The sequence below is a fragment of the Heliangelus exortis genome, chromosome 14 (assembly GCF_036169615.1).
Source record: "Heliangelus exortis chromosome 14, bHelExo1.hap1, whole genome shotgun sequence".
Lineage (NCBI taxonomy): Eukaryota > Metazoa > Chordata > Aves > Apodiformes > Trochilidae > Heliangelus > Heliangelus exortis.
The window spans coordinates 4764994-4787201 of NC_092435.1; the positions used below are offsets into that span (position 1 = coordinate 4764994).

Consider the following 22208-nt stretch of genomic DNA (forward strand, 5'->3'; position numbering starts at 1 on the left):
TCATTAAAAAAAAAAATCTTGACATTGTGGCTATTTACCAGCTCCTGGCCTGTTCTCAAAGCTCAGACACAAACCATGGAGATTTTCACTTCCAGCCATCTCCTACCAGTCAGAATCTGCTCATTCTGGATGAGGAATACCAAAGGAGACACCCACTTTTATCCAGTGCATCCCCTCATCCCCAGCATGCAGACAGCAGGATATAAATACATTATCCAAAAGGAATAGCAATGACTTTGACTGATTTTAATTAATAAAATAGAAATGAAATATGTGTTTCAGGGGATTTAAACCAAATTAGGCTTGAAAAATCTGGTCTCTGAGCTAGAAAAAAAATAGTAGCATGGGACACTGATGACTGAAACACTTAAAACAACAGAGCAACATTTTCCTATCTAGTGCTTTTCACAGCATTAGAAGAGTATTTTTAAGGTGATGAGCCAATTTTTCTTGATTTGCTGCTTTCCAAGAGCATCCACTGGTGCCACTATTGACACCTGTAACAACCCTGCGCAGCTAGGCAGAATTAAGATTATTATAGATTATTATTATTATTATTTTAAGTGAAACAGTTGCTTTTGATTTTAGAAAAAACAATCATAAAACCTAAAGCCTACATATATGTTGTGGTACTGATCACTACTAGCAAACAGCATAAAAAATAAATATCAGTAATTCCAAAATTGACACCACAGTAATACTGCTGCTTGATGTATCAAGCAGGGACAAAATACAAATAGCACACTCCCAACAGAAGTCCATCAAGCTTTACATGGTTACTGGTAATAGCACAATCAAGTCAGCTAATGGATTCCAACAGTTTTCCCCAGATTATGCTCTTCTGTGTTCATTCCCAAAAAGACTTGTAGGGAAGTTCAGATGTGATGGGAAGTTCAGAACAAGCCTTGGGGCTGCAGCAGTGCACCCCATTTTGGAGCACATAAAAAAATTCTGTAAATCTGCATGGCTGCACATGTAAGCAGAAGCTGTCCAAGGAAAAAAAAAAAAAAGATAACAGTTTGTTCTTTTGTCAGTGCTTAACAATAAAACGAACATATCAGGCCAAAATAGTTTCTTAAAAGTAGGTCAAAACCACCTATATTGATCATTATTTCTGCATTGGTTTCCTAGCAATTAATCTAACCACAGAGATGAACATAATGTGTATCCTGAAGAGGGTGAGGCAGAGGAAGAAAACAAAATACATTAATGAGGTAGCTTAGACTGAATAACTGCAGTTAAAAGTTTTATTGAACAAAAGAAGGTAAAATGTGGTAGTCCAGGTTCACTGAGCAAAAGCAGCTCTCTCGCTGAAGCTGCACTTTGTGCTAAATAACCTTATTAACTATACAGAGGACACATTATGCAAGTCACCTCAACAGTAAAGGAGAAGAAGGTAGATTAAATTTTATCTGATGGAATGATTTGGTCAAATTCAGTGGCTTAAGTTAACATTTCTAGCCCTTATCTACCTATATTCAGTACAGACATACAACAGACTATCCAACTGCACTGAATTTCCATTTGTTAATAGTGTGTGCTCCCATGCAAGCAGAAGCCAGTTCCTGAAAAAAAACAAATTAAAAACTCCAAACATTTTAAATCTTTTGTTTGAAGCATCACTCTACTCACTCAGGAAAAACAATTGATATGTGTTATAAAAAACTCCCAGCCTTTACAAGGTCCACTTCCTGTATAGTGATAATGTTTTAAAATTATTTTATTTCTCCCCTCTGCCTAAGAAACTTCATATGCTCTGAAAGCACCCACAAAGTCAGGTGGTTGAACAGATATGTCAAAAACAGTCAGTGAAAAGAGGGAGATAGCTCAGGCTCCTTGGCAACCTTCTGTCATAGTTCACATTGATGTGTTCTACCTCCCCTTTCCAGCAAAAAAATGAAAGGAAAAATGTTTTCAACTATGACATTTAGTGACAGAATATTTTTAATACAAAGTCTTCAAATTTGACTTAATGGGCTTCCAAATGTAAGCTAGAAGGTACCTCACACCCAACACACAACATTAATAACGTACCTAGCTCATACATTTTACAGACATTATCTTCTCATTTGTTAAACATTTGGCTTGGGTGAGTGTGTCTTTTTTTTGTTAACCACTTGACAAACACACAGCACAAATAACGTCAGTCTTTTTTTTTTTTTTTTTTTTTTTTCCCCCAGTAAGCGTTCAAGATGCTGTAGGCTAAGCCTAACAGAAACTACTGAAGAAAAATAAGACTCCATGATGCAGTGCAAAGGTGTTACTACAACATCATAAGTCAAGGGATGTTTCTAAGGTGCTGAAAGAGGAGATTCTCTGGATGGTGACCCCGTATTGTCCTCCGGTGGGAAAACAGTAAGAGTGCAGGCTCGAATGCCACCAAGGGATTCTGGAAGGTCAAACACTTTATGCCACTCATCTTTTTCTGGGTCATATTTCTGAACTATTTCCACCATACACCGATTATTCCAAGAATATCCTCCAACAACATAGATTTTATTTTCAAAGACAGCAACCCCAACATCACTTTGCCCACGTAACATGGCAGCAATTGGAGTCCACTGGTCCAGCGTTGGTGAGTAATATTCACAGCTCAGAACATCATCATAATCACTTGTTCCTCTAAAGTGATTTCCACCAATAACATAGAGCTTGTCTCCTACAGTGCACATGCAGTGCAGACCTCTGACTGTTGTCATTGGAGCTTTCTGAGTCCATTTGTCTGTGTCAGGGTCAAAACACATAAGTTCCTTTTGGAAAGTATCATGGGTAATTCCTCCTAGAGAAAGAAAAGACATGTTAGAGCAGTGCTCACCCTAATAAGCTGTAAAGAGTAGAAAAAACTTTTCATTAATTAATTCAGTCTTTCCTAAAACCTTTTCACGTCACATTCATTAACTTAGGTTTCTATATGTGCTCCGTTTCAAAATGACATTTTTAATATACCTTGTCCCTTTACATATAAATATGGAAAGAAGCCATGGCTCATTATGTAAGAGGATATTGGCACTTTAAAAGGAAAAAAATTGTTATCTGTGCTTCCTTTTAGAAAAAACATTTCTTTTCTTATATTTGTTCAGTTTGCTAGTTTCATTTCTTACTATTAAGAAAACAGAAATCCATTTCCCTTTCAAATTTTGTTACTATGCTGTTGTGATCTAAGTGGTCCTATCACATAGGAGAATTTTCTTCATAAAACTTTTTTAATCAACTTGAACTCAAGAGAGAGGACACAGATTTCTAATACTCTTCTGTTAACAGATGCCTATGGGTCTCTTGATCTTCTCCATGGTTCCCTGCAAAAGCAGTTTGAGAGGCTTGAGGGGAAATCACAGGACAATTTCCCTTCAGTGGATGCAATGTTCCACCTTTTGAGAAGGTCACTAGGCAGGTCAGAAAGCAGTCACACCAATTTCAGACACTGCAGGCTTATTAGCTATGGTTTAAGACCATAATGCAACCAGATTTGAGATGCTAAAAAATACACAGAGAATATACTGCTACCAAACAACCTCCTGCCAGGCTAACAATTCCACACTGAGTTATTATGCTTGGATTATTAGTGGCAAGAGATGCCATGGTGTCTACAGGAGTTATTGCAAGAAAAGTACTTAATTCTTCAATAGGACAGCAAGAATTAAATACAGGAAAAATAAGAGGACTGTCCAGCTCTGACATTTAATGACAACTCGTAGTGACAGCACTTGGGAGCCTGTCACAGATAAGAGGCTTTAATGACAAAGGAACCAATCATCACATTTTCAATTCCAAAAGTGTCTAGAGACACAGGGATATCTGCAAGAAAAAGTGAAAAAAGAAAAATCTGTGGGAAATACAGAGCATTTACATGAAAAAACACAGCAGGGAATATATGTAAGTGCTGCCTGAAGTAAAACAAGCAAAATGGGCAGAAAAGTCCAAATAGCAGCATAAGAATTAGGAGCCAGCCTAATGAACTTGCACATAGAAAAATAAGAAGCTGCACTTTATGGTAGATTTTAAAAGAAACCCCTCCTAGTCTACTGGCAGGAGGCTGCCTTATTCAAAATACCCCAAGGATCAATCTGCTCCAGTGCTTTTCCTCACCAGTTCTTTACAGCTCAGCAACCTTTTCCCATCTCCTGCCCTGAATTTCAGCTTAGTTTTTATAAAACATCCCTTGAAATAGCAGTAGAACATACATAGGTCTTTGATCTCTGCAGAGATCACTGATAGATTGAATCTTCTTTAAAAACTGAGCAGATACCAGAAAGGATACCAGCAGTTTCAGAAAACCTAGTGCCCTCAATTTACAAAAAAAAATTGAATGAAACTGTAACCTTGGTGACATATAAGTGTATCACAAATCAAAGACCAGTTAAAGTACAGACTGTATATGGTGATTAACATGAAAATTTATCCCTTTCCATAAGCTCAGTACAGGGACATGTTCTTCTTCAAAGTATTAAAAATTCCAAAGCTTTCCAAAAATATCACAGAATGTGTTTAATGGTTATTACTATACAAATGTATGTATGTGGTGTTGCCAGAGAGAGAAATGTATTCTGAGAGTTAAAGTGAAGAAGAGCTTTGAAATTCAGAGCTCTCATTTACTGTGTAAACACATAATATTATCTAAAATTATTTTCTCAGACTCTACAGTATATATGCTGCTTCACTGGCTTCACAGGAAATTGCATCAATGCTTAAACCATGACAAACCTAGTGCAATCAGAGACTTATCTTTACTGTCTCCCACTGAAATAGGAAAAGTCAGGCAAGTAATTGTTTCACAGAGATTATATGATCATAGGAATTACTTACCTGAAATGTACATTAATCCCCCATACACGGTTCCAGCGTGGCCATAATGTGGTTCGTTCATTTTTGCAACATAGCTCCACTCATTCATCCTGGGATTGTAACATTCCACAGTGGCTGTTTAAAACAAATGAAAATATAAAGATATTGAAGCTAGCATGGGAGTGTGATTTTGACTACAGTCACAGTGGCAGTAATATATTCAGAAACAGAGGAAACAGCAATAAGAAACATAGTGCAGCTGAGAGAGTGTCAAAGGAATTACTGAGCATTATGTCGAGTGACAACAGAGAAAAGCCTCAAACACTGTCCCACAAGACCAAAAAGGAAGAAAAAACCCTCTTGCTCTCTTGCTTTCCAGTTGTCTCATTCCTTTTTCTGCTTGACACACAACCTGCTCCAGCTCACAAACCTTGCTGAAGGAACAGCTGTGGAACACCAGACAAAATGGCACAGCTGGGTGAACTCAGCTTTCCTACCCTTTCCTCTTGTACCTTAAGTGTCTGCCACAAAGAGACAGGGAGTAAACTTAAATCTGTGTCAAAGAAGATCAATGCATCTGGCAATCAGAACAGAACCATGTCTTCAGCTGTGTCCCACCCATGAAGAAAATTAAGCTAGATTTGTTTCTTGGTATTTCTCACTGAAATCGTCCCGTGCTTTCAAAATGGGAGCAGCAACTGCTGACTCCTTTTCTATTGTCTTGCAACTTTTTATTAAGTACTTGCACAGCAACATCCAGCACAGCACAGGAAAGTCACTAATTCAGACAGTTCACAAAAACCAAGATGATGATGAAACACCCTGAATCTTGAATGAAGAGAAGCAGCTCCCGTGCCATTCGTGCAGTTTTCTTTGTGAATTTGTATGCTGAAATGATCAAAAGATTTATCAAATCAGAAATTGCAGAGGTTAGTACTAAGTTAAAAAGAAACTTAGAGCCCAGGTGTTCTTGTAGAAAACATTTCTGAGGAATCCTTTCTTCAAAGAGAGATGGAAGAGATACAGGGCTGCAGGTAAAGGGCTCTGTAATAAGCACATAGAATAGAAATAGAAAACAGATTTAATAATGGAGCTGAGCAAGTTGTGTAGACTGGCAGCTTGAAGAGTACAGTTATGACCAGAGGGGCAAAGCTCCTGAAAAACCTTGTAATACAATGACCTTCCGATGCACAGAGCAATTATCAATAACTGTGTTATCTTCAAGACAAATTAAATCTTATTTTCAACAATTAAATCAGATTCTAATGCTTGCTACACAATGCCTAATCTCTGAAGAGAGATGTGTACAGCCATGTGTACAAAATTGAATCTGTCTTTGAAAGTGGCATTTTACCTCCTCTAGAACAAACTTTTCATTGAATCTGAGCCATCTCTATGAAATCAGTGATGGTGACTTACAGTCCAGGATTACACATCAACTGAAAAAGACAAAAAAGAAAATGTAGAAGCTGGGAAACTTGCCATTTTAAAGGCTTTAGAAAAACAGTTATTGTTACACTTGACGAATTAGCAGTGCTGATCAAACCAGTGAAATACATCTGTAACACTGTGGCTACAAGGCACACCTCTGCCTGAACTCCAAAGTCTCCACTGCATTTTGGAAGAGTGAAGTATAGCTATGGTCTCAGAATACCTCCAAAAAATCCCTAGTCAGAGAAAATTTAGCAAAAAGCACATTACAGTGATCTTCACCTTTCAGATACTGTAAAATGCATGATCCCCCTTATAGATGCAAAACAGGATGACATTTTCTAATTCCATGGAATTAGTATCTTAAGTAGACACACTCAAAATACAAGGTTCCAGTTCCAGTGTCAGGAATACTGTCTGACAAGCAGTTCAGTACCATCTAAGGTTATATTTTATTTTTTTTTAAATCTACATTGTAAGTAAGAATTGCTAAACATGACATTAGATTTTCTTCAGCTTTTACCCACCCAGAAGCTGAAATGTAAATTTAGGAAATAAAGAGAAATGCTAGTCCAGAACATTAAGTTCATATGTAAGGTGAAATACACTATACTACTGTTTCTGTCAGAACAAATTATACACATTGATAAACAAGTATGAAATTAATTTCATATTCTTTAAATTGTTTAGCAATCAATGAAAGCCTGAAAGGATCCCCAGTTATGCCCATCTCATGGCTTTGTAAGACAGAGACAAATTTAAAAATGACAGAAAGTAACTGAAGTGAAGTGTATCTGTGCACTCCTGTTGACATGATAATTTTGTGATTTAAAAAAAAACCTGCCCAACATGGGCAAGTTCCTAAACTTACTCTAAAACATCAGTTCTTCACCAAACACTTTCAATCATCTTCCCTTATTGTTATCACATTTCCTACCTCAGCCATTTGAAATGAGCCTCAAGCTGCCTTTCACATTAAACACAGATTAAAGTCTGCATAAGGAAAGGTACCAAAAGGCATTCAAGCATTTTTTTTAAATGAAACTTTTTATAGGGAGGCTTGGTTTTTTTAAATTAATTTTTTTAATGAAGTAAATAATATCTTAAATTTTTTTTATATTATTTTTCTCATGTGATGCAGACTTTGTTTATCAATCAAGGACTTACAGAGCCATAAAAGCCAGTGGATGCTGGAGAGAGCCTCTTGCCCAAACAGTAGTATAGGCACAAAGAATTGATTCTACAAATGACTCCCCTAAACCTAAAACCTGGAAGTCATATTTCTGTGTACTGCTGTCTTGGAAACATATGCACTATTTGCCCAATTCCCAAATAAACTTATGTTCTTTCTTGCATACAACTGTCCATTCCAATATTCCTTTCTAAAAAGGGAATTTCCTTTCTACTCTGCTCTATTTTGCAACAGAAGAAAAAGATGTGCAAAAATTTCAAGAACAGGGAAAACCAGGCTTGACACGCACGTAACCTCAGCTGTCCCGGACCCTTCCAACCTGCTGCTCACTGCTATGAAGCACCTAAATCATCTTTTTACTTGCTTTCACATAAAAAAGGCATCCTCCTTCCCATAGCATTTCCACTCTGTGCTGAGGTGAGGAACTTGCATTTCTAATACACTGTAAGGACAAGAAGAGCCAAGTATGTGCAAAGCAATCACAAAGCTAGCAGCAACCAGATTAAGATGACATTCAGCTCTGGACAACTGTTTATCTCACCCTGAACTAAAGATTGCATTTAAGAGAGAAACCATTGCCAAAAGTTCACTCTAACAAGAGAAAACATTCAGAAACTGGTATACATTGCTGCTACATCACTATCACCACGCTCTCAAGACATCAGTTATCTCAGAAAGGACACTGCTGACTACAAGATACGTCACTTTCTGATGTATCAGCTTCAAAATTCTCTTGAACACTACCAATAGAGCTGAAGCACTGTTTAACAGTGTTTCAGACAAACCATCCCGACTGAGATCAAACATCTAATTTTTTATCATCTGAAAAAAACCCCTATTGTTCTGCTTGATTGTTCTGTGTGGTATTTCCCCCATTACCTTATAAGGTCATTCCACTGCTCTCTTTTAACAATATTTCCCCCTGTACTGAAAAGAAAAAAATACTCAAAATGCCAAGTAGTAAAGGTGCCTGGCAATTTAACAGAGGCATCAGAATGTTCTGTACGTTATCTCCAGACACAGGACAGTTCACAAAACACTCAAAAGAGCTGCTACTTAACTGAAGTATATATCCTATACAGCATGAGACTGATGGATTCATTCTCCCAACAGCAGGCTTTATTTATGTTTAACAGTTGAACTTCTGATCTGTTCATTACCATAAGCCAGGGACCACAGGCCTCATTTTAATAGAATTAAGCAATCTCAAAACCCCCACAAAGCTTTGGCAGTCCCAAGGGATGCTCTGTCTGCAATCATTTTATAGTACCATCTGTGATGCTATTTGAGGAATATTCAGATATTTACCACTTCTCTATCAGGAACTTATACTGTGTCTTCAGATTTATTGCACTTAGCAACTGCATGTGATGTTCTAAAACCCAGGATCTTAGTTTGTTACATTATTTCTGTAATACAGCTTGTTTCTGTTGAACTCAAGAGCTGACTTGGTTAAATTAAACACAGCTCTGAGTAAGTCTGTACCTAGAAGGGCAGAGCCACCTGCCAGGTCCTCCACTTCACACTTTGGTTTGATAGTCACAGTACTGCACTGACAGCAAACAGCTCAACTGTGAGTGAGATATTTTTCTTCTTCAATTGCAACATTTAAAATATAGAGACTCAGAAGAGCAATTTTTACAAAAACAAGGAGTTGCTTGAATTAAGGGTTAAGCATCACAGAGGAAACTTGACAAATAAATGCCTTCCCAGTTGTTGGGCAAGGGATCAAAAAAACACAAAACTGTCCTGCTGTGGACTAGATCTCTTCATGTCTTTATTGCAGCATGATGATGAAGTTACCAATGAATGTGTGTGGTACAGGCACAACTCAACATCCCCTAAAGTGCTCAGGCATGTCCATATTAATTAAAATCTCAAACTCCACTCAACTGTGAAGCATGGGAAAAGCACCCATCTGCACAAGCTTGCTAATGCTTAAAGCACAGCTTCTGCCATCTTCATCAGGCACAACTGAACCTCTAAACAAAACAACTGAACCTCTAAAAAAAACCAAAACAACCTACAAAGATCTACCTGTCTGAAAAAAACAGTATCTGGTAATCTGCACAACAGCACAACTATAAATCACTGATGAGCTCTGCTTCATGATAGAATCACAGAAATGCTCAAGCTGGAAAAGACCCTCAAATCATTGAGTCCAGCCTTGTCCTAACCCTATTCCCAATCACCCACCACTAAACCAGGTCCCCAGACACCACACCCAGCCAATTTTTAAACACATGCAGGGAGGGAGACTCAACCACCTCCCTGGGCAGCCTGTTCCAGTGCTCAAAAACCCTTCTGTAAAGAAGCCTTTCTACCACCCAGCAGATCAACACTCACCCCTGACCTAGTGTCATCTATGACCTTACTGAGGGTGCACAGGATTTCCTCATCAAGATCATTAATAAAGGTGTTAAATAGGAGTGGCCCCAGCACTGAGCCCTGGGGGCACCACTCCTGACTGGCTGCCACCTGGATTTAACTCCATTGACCACAACTCTTTGGGCCTGGCTATCCAGCCAGTGTTTAACCCAGCAGAGTTTATGGCCATCCAAGAAGCCTTGGGCAGCCAGCTTTTCCATAAGGATGTTATGGGGGACAGTGTCAAAGGCTTTACTGAAGTCCAGGTAGGCTGCATCAACAGCCTTTCCCTCATCCACTAAGCAGCTCATCTTGCCATAGAATGAGATCAGGTTTGTCAAGCAGGATCTGCCTTCCATGAACCCCTTGCTGACTGGGCCTGATTGTCTGGCTGACCTTTAACTGATCTGTAATGGCTCTTGAGTATCTCTGTGAACCACACTTGGTTTTCACTTTGTCTCCATTTCCAAAAAGTGTTGCCTTTTGCACAGCTGACTTCTCCAGGCTGTGCTCCTCCTCATGCTGGAGTGATGTTCCTTCTTCCTTCTGGGAATAGCTTTGGCAGGTGTCAACTTTGATGTTTCAAAAGAACCAACCAGAATTATGCACAATCCTTCTAGATGTCACAGGATAATTCTAATCATTCTAAGACAGCACAGGGTCAAAAAATCTGAATTATAATCTCATAAATCAGTGTGTTTCAGACACATTTACCAGATTCCAATGCATTTACCACATCCCTACAAATTCACCCATCCTTATCAATGAGCCAAGCATTTCTCAGTGGAATGCACTGTTTGAATAGCAATTGTTATTTATTGCTAAAGGACAAACTATTGAGGTAGAAAGTGGTATTTTAAAAGTTTTCAGAAGATTAAACATTTGAAAACTGTTTTGGGAAGGCTTGACAGAGAGTCTCAAAAATAGTATAATTTTTATTCCATTGAATGTCAAGAGAAGAAATGGTAAATAAATTCATTTTAGTAACTTTCATCTCTTTGGCCTCTTTCCATAAAAGCTGATCTTCCAGAAAGCTGAATTCAGGTTTTGGGAATTGTTTTGTCTCTAGCAACAGACTGAAATTACTTTGAACCCAAGGGCAACTTCTTTCATACCTGTCCAACACACATTTGACCTTCTCCTCTATGAAGAGTTTTTGTCATCTGAAGAGAATGGGAAGTTTAAGCTGGATTTCATCTTCCAGTTGTCAAGGTTTATGAAAGAAACATGAAAATGAAAAGTGACTTGCTTCACAATTAACAAGCAAAGAAATTGAAGCCCCAGATCGAAGCACCAGACAGCTACAATATTTAACATTTATAGAGTGCTCTTCCTGCAGAATGATCCAATGACATTTTTCAGGTTTGTGTGGAAATCGTTGCAGCATTTTGATTATCTTTACTGAAGAATTTTAGGTGGGTGGTAGATTTTATATTTTAATTAAATCTGCAGAAGAGTTGAGGTCAGGAGAAAGACACTGCTTGATCTAATTTAAGAAAAACACTGTGGTCAAAGCCTGCTGCACACAAAGATTGCACTGCCTTAGTGGTATCATTATTTCATATTGATTTTTTTAGACTTGCAACTTTTTCACCAACATTTCTACAACTCTACTCTGCTTAGGTGGCACAGTACACAAGAATGGCAGTCTTATTATCTGCTATCAATATATACTATGAGAAAATAATTCAATTAAGGTCAGGGCTTTCTGATACTCAAAGATTAATACACATTACTTGGTACATTTTGTCTTATACAAGTTATTAAGCTTGGTTTTAGAATTAGTATTTTCAGGTAAAGTGACATGTAAGAAGAAGAACTCTGAAAACCTCTGGATCTGCATCAGAAAATGGCTGTCGAGGGCAAACAAGCTACTGTAAAACAGTTTCCCCTGTTCTTGGAAACAGGAGGTATTTTAAAATGTCTCATTTCATCAAATTTTAGAATGGATTTTAAATTACTAGAAAAAACAGCCCTGTTTTGTGTAGTGGAAGCAATATAGTATTTGTTTCCTAAGAAATTCTGAATATGGTCATGAAATGAAGTGTATATATGAATAAATTAGGATTTGTATTGTTTCAACTAAACATGTTTCTCACTGTACTTAAAGTTTTGAGTGTAATTCTAAAAAGCAATCCTAAGAGAAAGAGATGCTGCTAAAAAGCCCTGCCATGCTAACAGCTAAGGGTTGGGCTGAAAGCAGCAAACAAAATAATGAAATGTTACATCTGGTTTAGATATAATGTTGTGCTAAAATTCCAAGCATAATCACTCTAAAACTTCAATTTTTAAGTGAAGACAAATTTATGACTGAGTGTACACTCTCAGACATGGCTACTAACCAGTATGATTTTAGAAAAAGCAGTGGATTAATAAAGGCCATTCTCTACAGGCTTTTGTTAAATTAAAAGTTACCATGTATTTATTCTTTCTTTCCAAGCATCCTATTTTAAAATTGATTCTTGCCTTCTTTTTTTTTTTTTTTTTTGGTCAAGTAAAATGAATAATCATTTGCAAGATGCAAAGAATGACACAGTAGGACAGGGTCATTCATGTAACTAAGTTAACTGTGTAGTCACAAGATGACAAGCAATATATAACATTTTCCCTAATTAAAAAGGTCAGAATGTCAGGACATCTGAATCTCACTGAGCTGTGATTGAAACAAATCACCCTACCATTAAAAAACAACCAAAAAACCTAACAAAAACCCCACAGCACTTCTAGCATTTCGAAATTACCATTCCACATAATTTGTGTCTTTTCAAATGCAACTCTCATTCAACAGTGAATTTTGGTTACAAAGTCACATATCCCTCAAGAGTGAAATGGGTGAGTCTCAGCTCAAGTAATGATTTTTTTGTGTGTGTATAGTTGCAGTTATATACACACACATTTATACAGGTAGAGACACATCTTTACATCAAAGCTTGGATATTATGTACCAATATAGATAGTTTGATATTTTGAAATCTTTTAGTGGAAAAGCTTCTGAAATTAACTGCTAACAGCATCCGGAGAAGTTTCTCTGTGCATTTTCAGTATTTCCAGACAGAAGGCACATGTCAACAACTCCAACTTGCTTCCCCTCTCCCATTCACAGGTGTTCCAGGGACTAAAAAGCAAGGCTCCAGGAGAAGCACTCACCTAGCTCACCCGCTGCATTTCGCCCACCGACTGCATACAAATGTCCTTTGAGGGCACTTAGGTGGAAGAAGGTTCTCTTCTCATTTAAAGATGCAACTTGCATCCACTTGTTGTAACGAGGATCAAACCGAAAGACCGTGTCAACCGCCGTCTTTCCTTTAGTGTCATAATTGCTCTGGCCCCCGACGACGTAGAGAAAGTTTCCAATGACGGCGATGCCGTGCTGGTACCTGGGTGCATCCATGGGAGCCAAGGATTTCCACTCGTGGGCCTTCTCATCGTAGAGCCTTAACTCCTTGCTGACAACCAGCTGCTGCCTCAGCACTCCTCCCAGTGTCACCAGGTGAGTGCTGTCCGACCGAATGGCAGTTCTCTCCGACTGCATAACTGGTTGCATGTATGGCATCATTTGGTAGTTGCTGGCCTCCAAAAGCAAGTTGACACAGGTGTTGTCAGTCCTCATGAAGTCCACTGTCTGAACGTAGTTAATGAGATCCTGGGGGGACATCAGGGGGAACCTGATGTTCTTCATCAGCTTTGCGGCGTACTCCATCCGCGGTTCCTCGTAGCGCAACCAGCGACAAGCTGCCTTGAAGAGTTCAAGTTCAGTGCAGTGCTTAAGGCTATTACTTGAAAGCACAAAGGCAAGACGTTCAAAGGGGAGTTTCACAAATTCACCAGTACTTAATAACGCGGGGAAATTCTTCAGGATGAAATTATTAACGTATTTATCCACTTCTGTGAGATTATACGTGTTGGCGATGCGCCCGACCTCAACACAGTTTTCCAAGGAAACCTATTAGGTAAACAGAAAGAGGAATTAAAACGTTACCTTAATTTGGTGTCTAAATGATAATGTGGAATTGAATTAATACTATAGAATCGGCAATATTTCAGCGTTTCACAGTGCTTAGGGTGATTTACACATGAGTAAATCCATATTCAGTGCAATGTATATATTCATGATTGCAAGAGGAGACCAAATGTATTCCTGATTTCGAAGAAATGAGACAAGTAACAAACAGATGGCATATATTAATTATGTCAAATACATTATACAATTATAATACACAGCAATTATACAGCACTTCATCTTTGAAAAGCTCTGTAAAGGGCTTTGTAAGACAGACGTGGAAAATACAGCTAAGGGAGAGGTGATCAGCCCAAGGTTACAGAGCACAACGCAAAAGCAGGTCTTGCCATCAGACATTTTTTAGAAGCAGTATTAAAAATGTATCGTCATAATGTAGCCAAAGAGAATGGCACAGCTGCCTCTCCACTGCCACATATTTCAGCTACCTACAGTGTTGAACCCCATGAATACATTCCTTAGAAATTAACAAAACTGGACCAAAGTGGTGCTGTAGCAGACTATGTTCAAAATTAGACACATGTCAAACAACAAAGGTAAGGGTTTATATAGCATGAATTTTTTTTTTTTTTTTTTTTTTTTTTTAATTTTAATAATAAACCTCAGAGGGTTTCTCCTAGAAATAATCAGCACATGAAATGTTTTAGCAGCATGGATCACACCTGATTTATTTTCAGTATTTGAGTGACCATATCTCAGTAACCATCTCTTTTACACTGTGGCTGCATCTGCCTTTCTTATATCTTTGGCTCCTACACTTCTGAGGTCACTTAGGATCCAAGGCACAGGGAGGAAGAAAGATGGCAGGGATGGGACATAATTTAAAGTGGATCTCCAGAAAACCCCTCCAGTTCACTTCAGCAAGCTCTGTGGTACACAGACAAAGCAAGTCAATTTTCAAATGCTTCATGCTGAGAATTGCAGCTTTTTTTTGCATTCGATTCTTATTCTAATTCAAGTTTCACTTACACATACTTTCTCTGTGCAAATCAGTCCTGCTCAATGTTGACAAATTCCACAGCTTTGTGATTCTCAGTATATTTGTAATGCCAAAAGAATTCAAGCTTCCAAATCTCATGGTTATTTTTAAAAAAGATTATTAAAAAAGATTGAGTACTATGACCTGATTGCAGCCTAACAACTCAAAAACCTCCAAATGACCTTCTGGTCATGAGAGAGATTACAAGATTTTAATACTGTATAACTCAATCTGGTCATTGCCCTTTAATGCTGGGCAATTTAAAAGTCTAATGAGTATGGGAATAGGATTTTTTTTTTTTTTTTTATTCGCTAGAAACTGATCTAACTTGGCCTTAGAGCTAAGATCTGGAGTCATCCAAAGTCTTCGTTCACATATCCTGAAATGCCTTTATATTTTAATGTGGTATATAACATTTTTATCAAACTAACATTGTGCATAATAGTCAGAAGAAAAAAGACTTTGAAGAAAACTACAAAGCAAACTTATTCTCTGTGAATCCAAATTATAAATATTGGCAAGTTTTAGATTAAACTCTTACTATTACATAGACATAGCTCTTTAGAAAAAAAAAAAGGCACTGAGCCCCTAATAACTGTAAATGTGAAACAAGCAGTAAGTCTTACCCCAGAGATAAGAAACACTTTACAGAAGTCCAAGACAGGTAGAATCTGCAAAAAACTGGCAGCTTCCAGAGTGTCCTGAAGGTTGTCCATGTTAAGGGAAAGTTTTGCAGTATAAATAAAATCAATTATCTTCTTTAGGCCTATTTTGTTCACACCATGAAGCTTAATGCACATCAAATCCTGTTCCTTCATTCCTCCTGGAGAATACATGTAGGTAAGTTTATATGATCATTTTGATTGGATTGAAAGAATTTCATAAAGATATACAAAATTAAAATATAATTTTATGGCTTAATTAAAAAAGCCACATGCAACAGTAGAGAGAATAGAACTATACAAAGCTGTCTGCAGTCCTGGGCTGATTCACACACAACACTGAACATGTATCTGAGGGTTCAAACAATGGCAGTTGAGAGATAAAAATACATATTACTTTACCAAGGAAAACTACCTGTGAACATAGCCTTGAAGTAATCACTTGCTGAAGCCATCATTGCTCTGTGAACTGGAAATACTTCATCACCATCTCCTGGAACAAGTGTCACATCACACAGCAAACCTTCCACTCGCAGCTGGTCAAAACCCTGCAAGGAGACCATAATGTAAAGCATTCATCTGATGAACAAGGGAAACCTTTCCTTAGACACTAGAACAAAAGAATCACTAACTTCTCTGAATAAAAATTAAAAAAAATAAAAATAAAATAAAAACCAAAACCAAACAACAGGTCATTTTTTATCCAAAACTTAGGTAATCTATTTTGACAGCAAATCTTAAAAGGTAAGCATCCATTTATCATGGCATGGAGCTTTCCTCACCACATCACAGAATCACAGAATTTTCAGGGTTGGAAGGGACGTAGAGATCACCTAGTTCCAACCCCCCTGCCATGGGCAGGGACACCTCCCACCAGATCAGGTTGCTCAGAGCCCCATCCAGCCTGGCCTTAAAATCTTCCAGGGATGGGGCATCCACCACCTCTCTGGGCAACCTCTTCCAGTGTCTCACCCCCATCATGGTGAAGAACTTTTTCCTAATTTCCAATCTAAATTTGCCCTCCTCTAGTTTGTACCCATTCCCCCATGTCCTCTCACTACCTGACTCCTATAAAGTCCCTCCCCAGCTTTCTTGTAGCCCCCTTCAGAAACTGGAAGAATAAGGTCTCCTCAGAGCATTCTCCTCTCCAGACTGAATAACCTCAACTCTCAGCCTGAGGCAGCTTTCACACAGGAGATGGTACAAGTGGCTAACATCATAACATGACTATTCAAATGAGCTTCTTTGATACAGCTGTGGCTTCACAGTTTAAACAACAGTACCTCTTAAAAATTGAGAGTGGACAGATATACCAACCAAGGAGTAGGCTAGAGTGTTTCTTCCAAGCTGCTGCTAAAAGTTGAACCTTTAACTCACAGAATAAGAAGTTACAAGCCATGCTTGCCTGTGGGCATTGCCAGCACAGAACAATAACATGCTTTTTTTTTTTTGTGGAGACTTTTTACGAATTACTAGTCCGATAAAGTCTACTGAGTAGAGACATTATTTAGAGAAGCCAAAATTCTCAGCAAGATCAATATCGACAAAAGAAAATTTAATTACCTGTAATACCACAGAACTGTGAGTATTGCTGGTGAAAAATCTTGTGGTCCCTGTCTTAGAAGACTGTAGGTGGGCAGAGACGCCCATATCGCTGCTACCAAGAGACACTTTCATATGAGGATCCTCCTCTTCCACCAGAGATCTAAGATTAGAACAAAGAAACCTTAAGATGAAAATAATTTTCATGCAGTGCTCTTGTCCATTAAAACCACAATCTTCTGGGATGAAATATAACAGCAGAGGTTAGAGGTGAAAAGCTGGGAGGTGACAGAATCAGTCCTTAGTGATCAGCTAATCTGGGAAAGTGAAGCATTAACACTTTAAAACAGTTTTAACTTCGTTTTCCATCCACCTCCATCTCCCTGATTAAGGCACTTTCACACTATTTTATTTCTATCTGTACTTCTATCTGTATTTCTATCTATAGTAGCACACTTGCAGGTGTTTCATCCAGTTTCCACAATCAAGTGTCTTACCTGATTGCCAAGGAAAGCTACAAGACTGAAATTCTAAGTGCAATATTCAAGTTCTGTGCTTTCATTCCTATGGCTTGCATTATCTTGCTCAAGTATGAACATAATAAAATAAAATATACATAATGGAATTTCAAGTTACTTTTAGAAACAACTAGAATAACTCATTTAGGACATGATATTTTGCTATGACAGGCAACAACTTCATAATTTTAATTTGTTAGTGCGACAATAATAATTAAGTTTTTTATTACAACCAATTACTGCACAAATGTAGATAGGAAGGACTAGTTTTAGGTAGAATTATTACAGAAGTAACTTTGCTCTTATTAGCCTTCCACTGTAATCTTGAGATATAAATTAGGTTTCTATAAAGAGATATGCATATGAGATTCTAACTGCCTAATGTGTAATTATTAGAAAATGTAAATAAATTTAATCTCTAGAAATATTAATAACTAGTTCCTCTGATTTCTGTGATCTAATGTACTACATATTAGCATGCATAATGGCATAATGCATATGTACACAACATTAATTAACAAACATAAGATGTTATTCCACAGATGACGGCATCTTCATTATTAATAAAGACTCCATGTCTCAAAAACCATTCAAAGCAGTTAAACATAATTGCTGCAAACCTCAGATATAAAGTTTTACAAATTTTAAATGTGCAGGCTAAACATTGGCCTCCAAGCAAGCTTCAGAAATTGCTTTAAACAACTGAAAAAGATGTGATTACAATTTCACCCCTTCCCCCAGTTTTGTTTACACAGGTGTAAATCTTCAGGTGAAAAATATTTTCAGAAGTTTTTTTTTTCCAAATAAAAACCTTTTAAAAGGTTCTTTTAAACCTTTTCTTTTAAACTGTTTCTTTAAAAAAAAATAAATATATATGTAAATATTGTTCAGGTACATGGAGTGTGTAGAGCAGTTTCTGAACCTCACACATTACCCCGACAGCACTGCTGTGCCTTGTTCAAACCCATGAGTACACAAGGTGAGCTATGAAAACATATTCAAAATAAATTCACCATTCAACAGTGTACATGTGTTTGAAACAATGAGATTTTATGTAAACAGACATAGGAATAGATTTCAGGAACATCTAAATAGCTCTGAATTCTAGTGCAGCAATCAAATCCTCAGACATCTGAAAAAAAAATTATAAATAAGGATGTGCTGCAGCATGTGAAAATTGTGCTGGTTTTTTAAGAAAATGTGCTTACCTCTCTTTTACAAAACTAATCCAGATTATATTTAAAATAAATTTTTATAAGGTATACAACCTTGGAAAAGTGCTCTCCAAACTGTCTTTGGCACCCAAGAAATGCATACACTGATTTAACAGAGCAGCAAAGCAGTTGCCAGCTCATGACCCAAAATGTTTTTGTTTGTTTTCTGCTAGAGTGGGGGTTTTTGAGTTTGGTGGAGGTTTTTTTGTTTGGTTGGTTTTGGTTTGGGGGCTTTTTTGTTTGGGTTTTTTGAGATTTTTTTTGTGGTTGTTTTGTTCTTTGGGGTTTTTTTGTTTGTTTTCTGTTTTCTCTTGTTTGGGCTTTTTTATTTTAGTTTTAATACAATGACATCAAGGACAGAGTCTAACATAATTTCAAGTGACATCCAGTCACTAAATTTATACATGTCTTTCTAAGAAGAAATATGAAATAATGTAAGGAGACTTTTAAGTGTGGGTGGGAAGGAACCACAGATTCAACAAGCATGATTCTGACTATTTGCTCCTGAAAGATCTTCCTGAAATGTCAGCTCAGATAGTCACTGTGCAAAGAGGCTCTAAAAATACTTCTTCTGAACTCAGAGCAAAACAGAAGATGTGCACATTAGTTAAAACCATTAAGAAAAGAAACATGTAAGTAATCCAACTTTTTTGGCTGCCTGGAGGGCTTTTTACTATGTTGCCACATAACCCATGCTGCTTTATTTCCTGACAGCCAGCGTATGCTTCAATTTTATTAATAAATTCAAAAGCCTTGACCGTGATTCTTTTGTTCCAAGAATGGCAATGATAACAGAAGCATTTTTCTGAACAGGCCCCATAACATACAACTTCTCAAGCTTTGACCTAAGAGGTCCTCTGCAGCACAAGATGCTTTATTACAACAGAGAGGATACATTTCACAGTTCTTCTATTACTCAGAAGAACACATTTGACATGCCAGATGAGGTTAAAAGCAATTATTTCCCCACCTGATTTTCAACACATAAAAGGCAGCTGTCTAACACCTATAGCACACATATAAGCTCAGCAGCTAACAGCTTGATGCTCTTGGGGAGAAAAAAATTCCACTGTTTCTCGCCCACATTCACCCGTTACGTACAGGAACTCCCATATGCAAACTAAATATTAAAAATCACCACCTTCCATACTATAAAAATCCACCACAAAATAAATGTTACAGTTCTAGTCTCAAACATTAACGTCACTGTGTATGACTCCCAGAGTAGAAGGTAAGTAGATTATATTGTTCTTATCCTGTTTTTTGCTTTATATATGAATAACAACGACAAAAAATTGTGTGTGGAGGGTTGGGTTGGTTTGGTTGTCACCTTTTTTTACCTACAGCTTTAACAGTTTCTCAAGGCCAAGCAACCTTTCCCATCATGCAGAAAGTGACATTCAGGACCTGATTTTGGCAGAAGTTAAAGCACAAGTCAGCAAAAAACACCTGGTGACAGCATGCTGGTCCCCTGAGTCCCCGCCTTGTGGCATTCAGCGAGAGGGAAAGAGCACACCCAGAGAGAGCAGAAATTATGAGTTTGTCATTGGCTTTGCACCAGTTTCAGCATTGACCTTCACACAACAAGAGAAACCACCCTTTGTAAGACAAATTAAAATGCAACAGCTCTTCTGTGCTCTGCTGATCCCAGTACACAGGGAAACAGCAAAACCCAAGCACTAGATCATCAACAGTAAGAGAAATTTAAAACTGGCCTGATGAGAAATTTTAAACTATTCTGAATATGACTTCTGTTTGAAGGGGCTGTAAAGCGAATATTCAGCAATAACTCAGCTATTCACACCCTGAACTAGCAGGTGATACACTCTGTACCCAACTGAATTTTAACCAAGGTTAAAAAAAATTGTTGGAGGAAACAGCTAAAACTGCATTAATGTCTAGTGATAATTCACAGCAAGTTGCTCTTAAATGTGGATATTAACACCACTTTCAATGCATACGACTGGTCTGGCGGGGGTTGAACACTACAGTGCTAAGACCAAGAGAATTTTAAAGTTTAATGTAAAGTATTAACAGTGTAATAGCAAGGGCCTGACTCTAAAGCCTCTAGGAAGCAGTGGCTCAGAGTTCAGAAAAAGGCACTGACAATTAATTAGTTGCTATCACAGAATAAGCTGTGAGTCAGAATCTTCATTTTAAACTTATGTTGGTTCAAGTACAGTAGAGTTTTACCCTAGCAACTGTAACCAAATGTGCTTTTCTCATTGCTCCAAATATGTCAAACCAGTATTTTTGTAAAAATGAAATATGGAGTGTGCATTACCTGGGTATTAATTGTATATCTTCATTTCCTAATTTTCTGTCAATTTTAAAGGAAGATAGCTTTCTTTTTAACATTAAAAAATGTCAATATAAGTTTTCTTTCTGTAGATTATAGCCAACTAGATTCACTTTCACTAAGAATAATATCTTTAGGGAGAAATCAATCCTGTTCATCTACTGAAAGATACCTGAACAGTCTCTCACAATGGAAATTAACAATTACTTTAGAACTAGCAAGAAACCTTTAAGTCAAATGTTGAGCTACGAAAAAAAAAAAAAACTACAATAATTCAAGAGTCTTGCCAAGCTAATTAGGAAGCTACACTGACTTTTCAGATTTTGATTACTTTAGGGATATTTTTGGTTGCTTAGGTTTGCTTTTTTTCATAGGACAGGCAGAGGAAAACCATAGCTGAGCACCATCCTAGCGGAGAAAATCAGTGTTCAAACTGGACCAGTTCAGTAGTAGTATTTAATATTTCATTGATCTGAAAGATACAAGTTCAGATGATCAGATATATAAATCCCTAAATGTCAGCACACAGGACAAAACATGATGTGGTAACAACAAGAGTTGGCTTCTCTTAATGAAAAGAAGATTGCAATTCACCCCAATGTGCTCCATGAGTTTCTAGGCTTAACTGCTAGCCCCTGAATGCAGAGAACCATCTAGACTGACACAACCATTATTAAAACTTAGTATTCCAAGAGAATATTACATAAGCAATTTGAAAAGACTCAGACTGACCAAAGTATTTACAGGATTTCTGCCTATTAGGGCTCCCAGTTCTGTGTGCATTCTCTATAGATTACTGGAAGTGATTTATGGTACCTGTGAACTGACTTTAAAGGAGAAACTGAAATATGAATACAGCAGAAGAGCAAGGAACCTCCTAACCAAGACAGGTTATGAGACCCTTGAGTCAGAACCAGAATCTGAGCTGTACTCACTCAATCCTTAGCTGAAAGCTGAAAACCAGCTGGCAAACATTGGTGCTCACACCTCCAGCAGAATTGTGATTTGTACCTTCCTTCAAAATATGCCTTCAATACTGGAAATTTTCAGCAAATATTGACAAGTATCTTTTAACTGGGTGGCGTTACAACCTAATTCCCAGAGGCAATTTACTTTCTAAAGCATTTAGCAAATATTAACCTCTTAAGAGAGGCACCAAGCTGAGCCACGACAATCAGGGATCTCTGGAATATTGGGTAAGTTT

The 22208-nt window shown here is 37.6% G+C and overlaps 1 protein-coding gene across 7 annotated transcripts in view; it reads right to left on the minus strand.

The window, feature by feature from the left end:
- Positions 1-1233: 1233 nt before the first annotated feature.
- The window catches only part of KLHL13 (kelch like family member 13), a 66226-nt gene continuing 45251 nt past the window's right edge, over positions 1234-22208 (minus strand). For all 7 annotated transcript variants that reach the window (XM_071757381.1, XM_071757382.1, XM_071757375.1 and 4 more), the window contains 6 exons: positions 16995-17136; positions 15847-15979; positions 15396-15592; positions 12920-13715; positions 4804-4917; positions 1234-2779 (listed from right to left, as the gene is read on the minus strand). In XM_071757381.1, the coding sequence (XP_071613482.1) occupies positions 2292-2779; positions 4804-4917; positions 12920-13715; positions 15396-15592; positions 15847-15979; positions 16995-17136 (1870 nt within the window). In that variant the 3' untranslated portion in view covers positions 1234-2291. The remainder of the gene's footprint in view (positions 2780-4803; positions 4918-12919; positions 13716-15395; positions 15593-15846; positions 15980-16994; positions 17137-22208) is intronic.